The sequence below is a fragment of the Branchiostoma lanceolatum genome, chromosome 14, assembly GCF_035083965.1.
Source record: "Branchiostoma lanceolatum isolate klBraLanc5 chromosome 14, klBraLanc5.hap2, whole genome shotgun sequence".
Classification (NCBI taxonomy): domain Eukaryota; kingdom Metazoa; phylum Chordata; class Leptocardii; order Amphioxiformes; family Branchiostomatidae; genus Branchiostoma; species Branchiostoma lanceolatum.
This window is the reverse complement of record NC_089735.1, coordinates 6,470,251-6,484,128: the sequence shown is the minus strand read 5'-3', so window position 1 is coordinate 6,484,128 and position 13,878 is coordinate 6,470,251. Positions and strand designations below refer to the sequence as shown.

At 41.0% G+C, this 13,878-nt stretch overlaps 2 protein-coding genes across 5 annotated transcripts; one reads left to right on the top strand and one right to left on the bottom strand.

Moving 5' to 3' along the window:
* Window positions 1-185: 185 nt before the first annotated feature.
* On the bottom strand, window positions 186-6,987 carry LOC136448483 (adenosine kinase-like). Its single transcript, XM_066448056.1, has 11 exons — window positions 6,844-6,987; window positions 5,757-5,888; window positions 4,481-4,555; window positions 3,972-4,025; window positions 3,438-3,516; window positions 2,807-2,976; window positions 2,295-2,394; window positions 1,915-2,085; window positions 1,148-1,183; window positions 913-1,027; window positions 186-523 (listed from the first exon to the last, which is right to left on the bottom strand). Exons 1-11 carry the CDS (start codon window positions 6,954-6,956, stop codon window positions 312-314), a joined length of 1,257 nt encoding a protein of 418 aa, XP_066304153.1. The 5' UTR covers window positions 6,957-6,987; the 3' UTR covers window positions 186-311.
* LOC136448484 (geranylgeranyl transferase type-2 subunit beta-like) lies at window positions 6,122-13,015 on the top strand. Of its 4 annotated transcripts, none has more exons than XM_066448057.1 (10): window positions 6,122-6,253; window positions 7,469-7,502; window positions 7,953-8,060; window positions 9,004-9,201; window positions 9,572-9,677; window positions 9,817-9,869; window positions 10,424-10,534; window positions 10,717-10,816; window positions 11,217-11,392; window positions 11,997-13,015. In XM_066448057.1, exons 2-10 carry the CDS (start codon window positions 7,500-7,502, stop codon window positions 12,138-12,140), a joined length of 999 nt encoding a protein of 332 aa, XP_066304154.1. In that variant the 5' UTR covers window positions 6,122-6,253; window positions 7,469-7,499; the 3' UTR covers window positions 12,141-13,015. The 4 variants fall into 4 exon arrangements, with proteins under 4 accessions (XP_066304154.1, XP_066304156.1, XP_066304157.1 ...); XM_066448059.1 differs by lacking the exon at window positions 6,122-6,253 and adding an exon at window positions 6,593-6,619; XM_066448060.1 differs by lacking the exon at window positions 6,122-6,253 and adding an exon at window positions 7,158-7,181.
* Window positions 13,016-13,878: the final 863 nt, after the last annotated feature.

Sequence of the window (13,878 nt, the reverse complement as noted above, 5' to 3'; positions counted from 1 at the left end):
ATCCCCATCCCTCACTAAAGTGGTCCTATAAGTAATTGAATTGGTGCTTCTTAGCCTTCCGAGTCAAATGAACAGCCTGGTCCATTTACCAGTAATGTATCCTAGGACATATAACACCTATGGACTTTTGCTTGAAAATTTCAATCTAGGTATTCTCAAGTCCTCAAAAAGAACAGACAGGTAAATGTGGCAAGTTCATAATTTATTAAGAAGATGCCAGTTTGTGACATTTCAGAACAGATGCCATATAACTGAAGGGACTCCCACAGAAGACAACCGTTCCTGTTATGATGTTGTAGTAATGTGCTGTTTTACTGAAAGTCAGGCTTGGCAGGATAGGTACATCCAGAGTGCTGAATGACAGTACTAGCGGCATAGTTTCCACAGCGGACACAGTCCTTCAAGGGTTGACCTTGCACCAGCTGGGCCAGGAAGCCCCCGACAAAGGCGTCGCCGGCAGCGTTGGTGTCCAGGATCTTGGAGGCATCCAGCTTCACCACAGGGAAGTGCTCAACTTTTCCATCTGCAAGGTGAAGGAAAGCAAAATTGATTACTAGTACTTAGATTTGAAATGAAAGTTTGGCAGCTCTTGAAAGCATTTGCTAAGGATAAGATGTCAGAACAAAGAAAACTATAGTTCCAAGAGCTCATACCATTGCCAACTGATGTTAACCTTAACAAAAAACATTTTCTAAAGATTCCTCATTGATTATGCAAATAAGGTCCACATTTGCATTAAGTACATCTGTTAGATTTTACCTGGGAAGGAGTCCCAGCTTCGCCGGTGGTAATGTTTCTGGTTGTGTTCACACCTATAACTCAAGGCTCTTTACAATCTTGCAAATGAAGCCCTAAGAGAGGGGAAAACAAGCTACTAGTATATAAGATCCTCTAAATGGGAGGCATTCCTACCTTGTACGATGATGGTTTCCTCAGTGCCCTGGGTGATCACGACCATCCGTTTGCGCTCCTTGTTGACCTTCTCCAGGTTCGCTATCTTTTTTCCGATCTCTACCAAGTCTTCTGTCTGTGAAGAAAGCATGCAATACATTTCTGGTCAAACAATGGTTTCTACTTCTGATAGAATAAATCTGAAATAAATCAAAAGGGCCGACAAGAGAATATAGGGTACTTCAATGTAACTTACTTCAAACTTCTGCTCTGAGGCGAAAACCTTGGCCTCCTGTAGATGAACAGGGAAATGGTACATAATGTAGGGAGGATTTTACAGTATTAGTAGTTATTTCAAAGATACTATAATGCACAATCCTGGGTCTGCTTAGGCCACACCAATTTAATTTCTTGGTTAACAGATTTTTATTTTCAAAAAAAAAATAAAAAATTTAGAAAAAAAAAATCATGAAAACAGAAGACTGGGCCAGCCTTCTGTTTTCCTGAATTTTTTTTTCTAAAATTTTTTTTTTTTGGAAAATAAAAGTCCGTTAACCAAGAAATTAAATTGGTCTGGCCTTAGCTGTATTGACAGACAACAGATGCCGTATGAAAGGATGCAACAAATTAGACCATACTGCTTTGATTATACAGATGACATCAGCATCAATTTTTGTCCGTTTCCAAAAAAGGTTTGCAACCATACTGTAAATCGTCAAGAGAAGCTACAAAATGAGCAAATATATGCCGTAAGTTGAAAAAATATCGCTAAGCGAATACTAATGAGCAAAATTTTCCAAAAAAGAATACTGGAGAGAACAAAAAATATAGAATCTATTGTTTGGTATACCATGTTCTGTGTGTTCAGTCTTTTGTTAAGCCTTCCTATTAACCATCTAGATTTCAAAATGAAGACAACTTTTCTTTTTGCACACACGCATCAGTTTTAGGGTGCCCAGTACCAGGTATTATCACAGCTCAGGAATTACAAATGTATATTATCTATAAAGAAATAAAATGTACCGTCTCGTTGCCAAAGAGTATGTCGACATATGGCATAGCCTTCATCATGGGTTCCTTGAAGAACTGACAGAGGAAGGGTGCTGACAGGTTCAGAGCAAAGGTCCTGTTGTCCTCCGCACAGGACTGAGCCACGGCTAAGATGGACTCTGGGGACACTGTCAGGAAAAATCCCTGCACAGAACACACATTCATTCGTTCAGACCCTTGTAGTGTCTAGTGAGTACAGGCTGTCTGATGGGCCAAAAATAGAATCCATCACAACACAAAAAATTGGGGAATGAGTGTTTTGAAAGAGAATGAAAAAAAACATACAAAAATGCCTTTTCTACAATGTGTGTTTGAATCATTCGATGGAAGCCTGTTCAATGAATTGTTCTTACCCCAATGTAGCAAACATCTGCTTTCTTCACCAGAGCCATGTTCTTGTCCAGGTGCTCTTTCTTGTAACAGTTGGCTGCAGCTAGGTTAGCACACAGCGACCTAAATAGACCAGCAACAAACATGTATTCAACCCTCAGATTTTGTTTACTCCTAAATGCTAACTACTGTAGTGTTTCTAACAGCAAAATAACAATGGCACTTGGGGGTAAAAAAGTCATAAGATTAATATCTAACTGTCTAACTGTGCCATGCAGCAGTTTGACAGGTATTCATAACTCTAAGTATTGGGAACTGCATACAATGTACATGTAGTATCCCGGTACCAGCTAGATCATTTTCTCTAAATCATCATCATGTATTTCTTCTTTGTATCAAAAAAGATTCAAAATCTGTAGTCAACACAATAGCCTTTACCACATTACATTGATTTCAATCAAGTTCAATTGAATAGTAGAACAGATTAACCTTTCCATAATATAATATACCAACTCAGATGAACGTTCATCCTAACCTGTTGTTGTCAGTGATGACCACAGCGCAGGTACCGGTGGGCATCTTCTCATCATAGTGGTAGTTGACCTGAACCCCATCATGCTCTCCAGCATTCTTCAGCACCTCTCCAAACTTGTCCTTCCCAATACTCCCAAAAAACGTGGTAGCATGGGGAACTTGCAACAGCCACTGTGGTGAAAAAGAAAGGTACTGTAAGGTAAAGGTCCCATAGCCATAGAGGAAGTGGGTTGTTAATCCACTGTTGTCTAGGGAACTGTGTTGGAAGGCAGAGACCATCCCTCACCTTCTACCACCTTTTACCTGCCCAACCAAAGCCAGGTACCCATTTTACACCAGGCTGGAAGTTGTGTTTAATACCTTTCCAACCATATGTCCACTAACCTAGCAGCTCAGCCATTCGAAATCGCCATTGAGAAAGAAAGAAAAAATACAGATATGCTTGGAAATATTCCTGTTTCTTCCGAAAATAGTTTCATCAGGTTGGTAGAACATAGGATATTGGAGTTTCTTTTAACACAACCAGGTAATCTCACCTGTTGACGTTTCGGTGTCTGTTTCTGTTAACTCCCTTTAAAACTTTAAAAGGATATACTAGTATACTCATTTCAGATGCACCAGTCTTTACTAACCTGTGCAACACGGATGGAGTTTTGTGTGGCTCCACCAGCAATGTACTCTACTTTAAGGTTGTCCACCATATCTTGATACCTATAGTGATACATAGGAGGGTAGACTGTCACATAGGGATATGTAACATCGGGTTGAGATATCAGCACAGAGGTACCTGAACTATTTGACAAAGTAACCTGTGGTCTTCAATGATGACAGAAACATGAATAAACAGTTAACAGAGGGCTTATTTAGACTTCAGGAACATGTATCTTATGCAGATAACCCAGCCTTTTAAGAGGATCTCAAATCAAAAATGGTGCTGATTTATAAATCCATACAATGTTTTCATCCTTTTCCAGTGTTAAATTTTCATCTTTGTGGAAGAAATACCTTTTTAGTAACAAAATAAGCCAAAAGGCTACAAACTTGAGTTGAAGTCCATTCAGGTACAGTACCTGTACATTGCTGTTCCTGCATTTTGAACCAGTAACGTTACCTAACGGATCGATCAATTGCAACTGAGTACCTTTAGTGCAAACTGTTGTACTTACATGGGTTGGTGTTTGTCTTCAGCTAGAATGGCATCATTGGCCTTCATGCCGTATCTGAAACATTCATAAAATCTTGATTAACTTCACAAAGTATGAATCTGTAGTATCAAATCAAACTTTTGCAAAGACCAACCTTCGCTTTCTATACACCGACGTCTAAAACAGGTTGTTGGAAAGAGCTGTCCACTCCAGACAGCGAAAAAACTCTCCAGTCTGGCTAGGGGGCGGGAAAAGCTGTCGGACCTTTTCTGCTTGTGGTTCCACCACCTGACAGTGTACTGTGTTCCCGTAAATTCCTACATGAAGCACACTGGTTGGTTACATGGAGGTCTGCATGCACATGCCGTTGTATACTCCAAATTTAGTCAGACTGACGGCGCTTTATGCTCTACAGTCAGACAGCTTTTTCCGCCCCCAGCCAGATTGGGCAGCTTTTTCCACTGTACGCACACGACAGCTCTTTCTACCAACCTGTTGTAAAAGTGGTAATGATAATTTGACCTTCTTACTTGTCTAGAAAGGCCTGGTCAGCCGGTGCAGAGATATCCAGCAGTGGGTTTCCCATTCCAAACAGGATGCCTTCCCTGTACGGTCAACACAAACTCTGGATTATAACAACTACATTGTCAAGATCAGTATTCTGTAGTTACCATCCATAAGTAGTAACTCAATGCTCTATGGTCAGATACAGACTCTCTCCTGTAAAGTCTCTGTATGTTAATTTAAAAATACTATAATGTATGCAACAAGGGAATTTGGCCCTCCTCACTCACCATCATCATCCAGGGCTTGAAATACTGGGTGCATGTGTACCTTTGTGCACCCAAAATTGGAGCTGTGCACCTATTCTTGTACTGTGGGTGCACTGGTGCACCTATATATTTTTGTACACTAGTAACGTTATGCAAAATATTGCTAAGTACATGTTTCAGAAAAAGTAATACAACCTTTGTTGTACTTAATTTGATGTATGACTTGTTTTAAATTTCAAAGTTAGCTATAGAATAACAGATAAGATTGAAGTTCTTAAGAGAGGCGGTAGGGTTAAACATTTTACTTCATTTTAAGTTGTGCACACAAAATTCTTTCTGTGCACCCAAATTTTTGGTTGAGTGCACCAATTCCCAAAAATGAATTTCGAGCCCTGTCATCATATTTCTTAGTGGCGGGACATTCAAAATGTGCAAATTTCATGATCAATGTGCAGATAATGATCCTATTGATAAATATAACGATATCATGTACGAGAGTAAAAAAGGTAAAGCTTTCTGCTCTTATATCTTGCTATGAGTGCCCCCATGGGAAATATGAGACAGTCATCAATATCATTTAGGCAGATCGGACAAGGGGACAGAGGGGCATGCATGACACACCCCCACACCCCGGGGGTTTGGTGGGCCCCTCCCCCTAGGTAATCTCCAAGCAGATCCAACGGTTGCAAAGACCGTATGCAACTGGCAGGAGAAGTTTCTATTGAAACCGGTTGCAATAAACACCTCTCCTGTCAGTTGGATACGGTCTTTGCAACCGTTGGATCTGCTTGGAGATTACCCCCTAGGTACACACGCAGTAATATCTGAAGTAAGTTTGAATTACCAGGCCGGCAATACGTCTAAAAGATCTGGGTCACTCTGCCATGTCATGAACTGAGGCAGACCGAAGTGTCACGTTGCCTAGCAAGATACCTGCCTGATCTAAACACGTGCTACAGAACCTACAGCTCAACCCTGCACGATCCCGCTATTTCTGTTAAACTAGAAACTGGTCAATTGCACAAGGACTTACCTGACAGCTACTTTTGCTTTCTTTGCCTCTGAAGCCATTGTTGAGTGATTGAACAGCAGTTGCCAGCGCCCAAGTCCCGCTCTTTGTGCAGCGAGTCTCCCCGTTCTGTCTGACAGCGAAGTGGACGATTTTCTATGGGCGTGGGCACATATACGAGCATGGTAGTTACCACTCAAAACATAGGTGTTTAATACTAATCGTTATCTACTGAACTGTATCATAACTGCTCTTATAGATGCAAAATAACGATAGCATCTTAACAGAGATAAATTAATTTTGTAACTTTGATACGCTTCTGTATTTCTAAAACGCTATCACTATCAGGGTCAATTTTGATAACATATCTTAGCCTGCCCTAATCATAGTGGTATCGTCGAGAATGAATAGGTCAAAGGTTACACGTCACGAATGAGCAACCTAAGCAGGAGTGGAACTGCAACACAACCAAGGTTGCTTTGTTTTGCAAAGGACGTAGTTGGTACACACCTACAGCTCAGGTGAGGGAAAGGTTAAAGGTTATTCTATTCAATTGTCGAGTCGAATCTATCACCAGTTACGCCGCCTACCGCACCTGAGCGGAAAAACTGGGGATCTCTTCTGAAAAATTATAAATTATGGAAGCTAACGTTACCTCCGAAGCTAGGAATCCCGAAGCTGGGAATCGGTATTTTATTACCCTCTATATTGAAATGAAATACATAATTCACCCTCTGGCTAACCAACAAAACTTCAAGTCGTTTAGGTGGGAAATCACGAAGTCAGCTGCTCATAATTTATGCAGGCTTTGGCGCCATCTTGAAAATTAAGTTACCACTGCATCGATGATCGACGTAGAATTAACCCAACATAGCACTGTTTTAGCAGTAAGTTGACACATTTGCTAAGTTTGGGGAGGATTTCTGACTGTTACAGATGTTTTGATCCCTTGAAACAAATACATGTAATATATCCACCGATGTAGGGAAACCTTAAACGCCATGAAACCACAACTAGTACGTAACGTTTGTATTTAAAAACCAACCATGGCATCAAAAATAACAGGGTATACCATTGAAAGACAAGGTACTTAAGGGCATAGGTACTTTACCTTAGATGGCGGTTATTATATACATAGCAGATTCTTCTCCCGAATAAACTAGATCTGGTGCTAAAACACACCAGTAAACAAACATGCCCAACACGTTGTTGAAGGTGATTCATCTAGGTGCACGATATTTGCTACAGAATTCAACAATTCAGCTGGATAAAAACGAATGTAGCATGTTAAGACTGATGTTACAAATGCCATGCCACCATTCTTCCTGTCAATGGTTCACATGATATGCAAATGTCCTGAAGCTCAATATGATTGGATGACTTTGAACTTTGAACTGTAGCCTTTGGTTAGGGTATAAACTTGACCTACAGGGGCCACAATTCCTTCTTGTAGGTTGACAGGGTTGGCAGGCTAAGAAATTCTTAAGCATCCGCAATTTTTTTATTGACAAGAACATCCTGTCCTTACGGTGTCAATTGTGCAAAATTTGTGCGCCAAAAAAATTGTTGACGGGAACATCCGGTCAGCCTTTGCCTTTTTCAACATTACTTTCATTGATACTCAATACACTGAAAAATTTAGATATTTTGGTCCCTTTCAAACAGCACGATTGCATTTGAAGTACATGTAACATGTACATGCTCTAACTCACCATCCTTGTTACTTATATCTGCAGGTTGTGAAGGTCAACTCTAACACATCAAACCATGGTAAGGCCAATGCTGTTATCATTAGAATACTGGTAATCTTAGTACATTTGTTTAGAACTGCTATGACCTCTTAATTTACTTATATGATATCCATTGTGTTAACAGTTTGAATACATTTTGTAGCCTGCATACTGTGTATATGATAGGTACTAGAGTACTGTAAATATCTTTAAGTCTGCTATTTGCAGAAGAAAGAAAATGGAGTGTTCATGGTGGTTCAAGTTTGCAGTTGAAAAAATATGGTATTAGGCAGGCAGAAGACAAAACGAGCATATTTGGGATGGTTTAAAGAAGTTACCGCGAAAACCGTGAACATTAAACCGCTACGAACTGAATTGCATTTTACAGTACTAAAATACTGCGGAAAGCATTATGACTTGGTTTTCACCATGCTGCAAATTTTAAGTGAATTTACCGCAGTATGCTGACAATACTTATCTCCACATTCAGAGTGCCCCAGTCAAGGATGTCACCATCCCAGAAGACGCACCTTCTGACTTACTGCTGAATAAACATGCTGACTTCATCGCTTTATATGGGGCAAAGAAGGATGACTATGTAAGTTTGTTATGAAAATTGTAACTTAAAAGGCAACATTTGCAAGAAAATACATAATGTTTACCTTCACATGGTCTAGGCTAATGTAACAAACTAGTCCTCTGTTTATTCTTACTCACACACTTTCATATGTATGGTGACGGCCCCCTCCATCTTTGTCATGCCACTTGCTACATAATATGATCAATCCCCAAAGGGTGTTTGTAACTTAACCAGTAACCATGGTGACAGCAGTTTGGTCCAGGTCATTGACCTTATTTGTCTGGAATGGAGGAAGAGGAGAAAACAGCAAAAACAATGCAGGAGTACCTTAGTGCTAATGTGTTGTGATGATGATGGCTGTTTCTTTGCTTCCGAAGATCATTGGGAAGGTTGTCCTCCAGGAGTACTTTATGACGGAGTACCTGAGGGTTGACATGTTGTACAGTATTACTTATATGTTGTGTGTTACAGGAGTACTGTATGACAGAGTACCTGAGTTTTGACATGTTGTACAGTAGTACTGATATGTTGTGTGTTACAGGAGTACTGTATGACAGAGTACCTGAGTGTTGACATGTTGTGCAGTAGTACTGATATGTTGTGTGTTACAGGAGTACTGCATGACAGAGTACCTGAGTGTTGACATGTTGTACAGTATTACTTATATGTTGTGTGTTACAGGAGTACTGTATGACAGAGTACCTGAGTGTTGACATGTTGTGCAGTAGTACTGATATGTTGTGTGTTACAGGAGTACTGTATGACAGAGTACCTGAGTGTTGACATGTTGTGCAGTAGTACTGATATGTTGTGTGTTACAGGAGTACTGTATGACAGAGTACCTGAGTGTTGACATGTTGTGCAGTAGTACTGATATGTTGTGTGTTACAGGAGTACTGTATGACAGAGTACCTGAGTGTTGACATGTTGTGCAGTAGTACTGATATGTTGTGTGTTACAGGAGTACTGCATGACAGAGTACCTGCGTCTCAGCGGGATGTACTGGGGTCTGACGACCATGGACCTGTTGGGTCAGCTGGAGCGGATGGACCGTCAGCAGGTGGTGGAGTTTGTCGCGGCGTGTCAGCACGACTGCGGAGGGTTCGGCGCCAGCGTGGGACACGACCCTCATCTTCTCTACGCGCTCAGCGCTGTACAGGTGAAGATTTTTTCCGTCTCTCACTTTTACTGTAAAACCAGGGCTGTCTCCAGGACCCTTCCCTCCGTCCCAGGATGGAGCCATGCTCAATGGGACGAACAAAAATCTCAACCCATCTATAAAAAAAATCGTCTAGGTGCCTCGAGCTTATTAAAGGGGCAGGGATGGCAACCCCTTCCTGTAAAAATATACCCTGCTACAAAAACAGCAAGGGAACTTGCCACCATATGTGCCACTAGGCACAAATAGAAAGGGTCTGAACAAAGACACAAACATAGAATCATGATCATACTTTTGGTACCTTTACTATATTTCAAAGAATGTGTTTGTTGCATATACATGTACCTGAATGTTTACTTTTTCTATCCAGATCCTGACCCTTTATGATGCATTAGATGCAGTGAATGTGGACAAACTTGTGGAGTTTGTGTCCAACTTACAACAGCCCGATGGTTCCTTTTTTGGTGACAAATGGGGTAGGTGTTCCCTGCTTATACTGTATTTGGTAATTCTCTGTCACATTTAAATATTTAGCTTTGGCTATCCTCCATAGATGCTGCCTCCAGCAGGATTTCTGTTGCCCAAGTGGCTTATGTACTGTTCTGTTTGTTGCAGGTGAAGTTGACACCAGGTTTTCCTTCTGTGCTGTAGCCTGTCTGAAGCTACTGGTGAGTTCATTCACAATCAAGACTTAAATCAACTGTCCTTACTTGCCTGTTTCTTCTCTTTTCAAAAAAGGTAATTGGTAAGGTGAAGGTGCCATAGCCGTTTCAAGTTCTAACGAGCAGTGGGTTGTTATCCACTGTGTCTAGGGCACAGTATCGAAGGTGGAGCCCATCCCTCTCCTTCCACTGCCTTTAACCTCCCCAACTTAAGTCAGGTACCCATTTTTACGCATGGGTGGAGTGAGGAATGTCATGTTAAGTGCCTTTTCCAAGGACATGTGTCTAGCCAGGAATGCCAGGAATTGAACCATTGACCTCTTGATCTCGTGTCCGCTAGCCTAGCCACTCAGCCATTCAACTCTTCCCAATACACATGCATATAGATGTGATACATTCTCAGTGCTACCATTTTTGTATGTGGGACTTGAAAGGTTGCAAAGTGGTATGGGTAAGGAGATGAAGTCTGCTGTCTCTGATTGCCTGTCCATGCATGACATAAACGAGAACAAACTCTGTGCACTTATGATGATTTTTTTTTTGTACCCATCTCTATCCAGGACAAGCTAAGTGCTATCGACTTGGAAAAGGCCACCAACTTTGTTCTCTCCTGTATGAATTTTGATGGAGGTTTTGGCTGCCGACCAGGGTCTGAATCACACTCTGGACAGGTAACTCTGATTTAAAGAAAGTAATTTCAGAATATTTCCTTGCCAATGAAGAATAGTCCCATCCAAGAGCATGTCCCTAACCATAGCCAGGTATTCATTTTCACCAGAATTGATTGAAGACAACTGCTAGTGATATGTTAGTACTGCACTGTGGTCTGAAAGTGTGGTTGATGTTTGTACAGATCTACTGCTGTGTGGGGTTCCTGGCTGTGACAGGTCAGCTCCACCATGTCAACGCTGACTTACTGGGCTGGTGGCTGTGTGAGAGACAACTCCCCTCTGGTAGGCCTGTCATTTGTTTGTTTCTTTGTTTTGCACAACCGGTTAACTGCCTTTTGGCTTAACACACCAGTTTTGTACAGTATGTACAAGCTGCATAAGATTTGATCCACCCACACCTACTGTTTTGAGTGGGTTCTTTAACGGGCCTAAAGTGTGGTTCTCCTTCTTTTTGTTCCATTCAAGAGGACGTCCTTATCCAAAGCTAGGTACTCACTTTTCACCTGGGTCAAGTGAGGAAAAAGGTGTAAAGTGCCTTTCCAAAGGGCACAACATTTGGGCCTGCTAGGGATTCGAACCCAGAACCTTTAGATTCTAATTCAACAGCCCTAATCACAAGACCACCTTGCCACTTCTTTTTCTTCTCCATCTGTTAAAGCTGGAAATGTTTTTTTCACCCCAGGAGGTTTGAATGGTCGCCCAGAGAAACTGCCTGACGTCTGCTACTCCTGGTGGGTCCTGGCATCGCTGAAGATGATTGGTCGGCTGCACTGGATAGATAAGGACAAGCTGCGGACGTTCATCCTCGCCTGCCAGGACGAGGAGACGGGAGGTTTCTCAGATAGACCAGGAGACATGGTAGGGGTTTATAGATAACTTTATTGCTCAACAATTGTACAAGGTACAAAGTATGGCTGGTACATAACTAACAGTTCTATATATATCTAAGCGCTAATCTACCTAACACAGGAGTGTTATATATCTTGTACACACAAGCTTGATGTAACGTTACACCAGGGCTGTGTCCAGCTTTAAATTTTTTGTCTGTCCCACCCATTTCCCATTGTATTGACTCTTGTATATTTTGTTAGTATGATACTACATTGAATGACAATGACGAAAAAGGCCCTTGCCCCAAGGCTTTGCTAAAAATTACTAGCATTTCATTTCTATTCGTCATGCACAGCCATTTGGTCAGTAGGGATGACGTAATCACCCATGACATACGTAATCATAGTATAAAAATTGCCTTGCAAGGCAAAAAAGCTATCCGCTTCCAGCCCTCAACATGTTTCTTCTTTTGGTGAAAGTGGGCACTTGACTTGAGGGCGGTTGCCTCAGCGTGAGCGTAGGCTTCAGACAATGATTTTCCACATCGCTCATATCGTAGGCCCTATGGATACGTATGATAAAAAGGATACTATATTGAGTTGACAATCCAGTGTGTTGTTGTGTATCACAGGTGGACCCCTTCCACACTCTGTTTGGGATAGCTGGACTGTCTCTGCTGGGCGCGACCGAGGTGAAGACTGTCAACCCTGTCCTGTGTATGCCGGAGGACACACTCAGAAGAATAAACCTGCACATTGAACTTCTGTCTAGCTAGAACATGGAAATGTAAGAAGTGAAGAATTAGAAATTAAAGACTACTAACAACCAGTACTCATCAGCAGTCTTTAATTTCTTAAAAGATTTTAGTTAGAATGATGGAAGAAATTGTCAAGTCTCTTACGACTCCTAAAATCAATATAAAATATATACAGCTGTTGTGATGCTAAAATCAATATGAAATATGTACAGCTGTTGTGATGCAAGGAATTCATGCTGACCTGTTGTAAGACAGAAACTTATACTTGAAGACAGAAGAAAAATGTCCAGTCTATGCATGATGTACAAAATGGCCAATAAACTAGTGGACATGCCAACTACTAAGTATCTAATACCAGCTCAGAAAAGAACAAGATATAGTCATGCCTTCAACAAGTACCATAGTTATCAAACCATAATTGAGGTGTTCAAATATTTGTTTTTCCCTGGAATTATTGTAGATTGGATTTTGTTGTCACCAAGCACTGTATAGCTTGGTGACATCCTCATTAGATAGCTTTAAACCATGCTCACAGCTAGATCATAGTGCAAAGGTTAGGTGTGACAGATCACTCCGTGTAATATAACCAGCTGCTGCTGCTGCATGCCTGTGAAGCTGATGTGTTATGCCGAAGGGTGACTATATATATCCAGATAGATACAGATTTCCTGTAAGGCATGTGTGTACTTCTAAGGCTGATAGTGTTTGTGTAAGACATGTTGCATGTTGAATATTATACTCAAATTGTGGTGATAATATATGGTATCTTATTTAAGAAAAACCTTCTACACAGTAAGCCCACATGGACGTTTAAAAGTCTCTAAAATAAATGTCTTTATTGTACCCAAGATGGTTACTAGTATCAAGGAGGTTATATAGACGTCTATACTGTACTGTATGTTGTTGGTGCCGTTTTATTTTTGGGTGTGTATACGCACACGTTTGTGAACAGTATATCTCGAGAGGTTGCAGATGGATCCAAATGATATTCAGCATGTTGGTAGGTGTCTCCAAAAAGCTACTGGTTTTCTTATCTTGTTTTCTGTTTGCCTTGTTAACAAGACTTAAATATTTTGGGCTACTCGTGTTCTTTGGGTAGAGAAGATCATCAACTGATATGATTTATGTAAATGATCCATATCTGCATAATCAATGAGAAACCTTTATTTGACGATGATAAAAGAAACAAATCCCGTTTCTATATCTATGACAAATATTTCCTCATTCTAATTCTGTCCATAGAAATTTGCCCATCTTTTGGCCATTACTTTCTGACTTAATACGAAACGCACAGAAAACCTGACCGTTGAGAACGCCAGGCTTGTCATTTGACTGACGTAAGAATCACCATGGATCAAAGGCGCCATGTAGCAGTGAAAAATATAACTGCAGTATAATGGCGAACATTATCGTGCAGTAGTTCAAGGAACTGCCAGGGGCCGCTTTTGGTCCATGTACCTTACCCTGGTAACTCGGCTTATCGTATTCCATGCATGAACCGTTAGTAAGTCGCCAACAAGCACTCTCCAAGCAGAGGTTGCTGGGGAATATTGTAACTTTTTTATCATATGCCCCGTTTTTTGTCCGCTTTTCCCCACCAGTGAGCGGACAAAAAACGGGGCATGTTATAAAAAGGTCACAATACTTCCCACCAATCTCTGCTTGGAGACTAGTTAACAAGGCAAGGAGAACTGCCTTATATTGTGTAGTCATTTATCACTCGACAAATAAGTTTATGGACAATTCATGCGTTAAG

Bases quoted from the DNA above. Each gene is read 5' to 3' on its own strand.
- LOC136448483 (XM_066448056.1), bottom strand. From the start codon at position 6,956: ATGAATCACCTTCAACAACGTGTTGGGCATGTTTGTTTACTGGTGTGT. The intron at 5,889-6,843 runs GTAAAGTACCTA...CCACGCCCATAG, and splicing joins TATAATAACCGCCATCTAAG to AAAATCGTCCACTTCGCTGT. The intron at 2,086-2,294 runs GTAAGAACAATT...TGTTCTGTGCAG, and splicing joins CAGATGTTTGCTACATTGGG to GGATTTTTCCTGACAGTGTC.
- LOC136448484 (XM_066448057.1), top strand. The intron at 8,061-9,003 runs GTAAGTTTGTTA...TGTGTGTTACAG, and splicing joins GGGCAAAGAAGGATGACTAT to GAGTACTGCATGACAGAGTA. The intron at 9,202-9,571 runs GTGAAGATTTTT...TTTTCTATCCAG, and splicing joins ACGCGCTCAGCGCTGTACAG to ATCCTGACCCTTTATGATGC.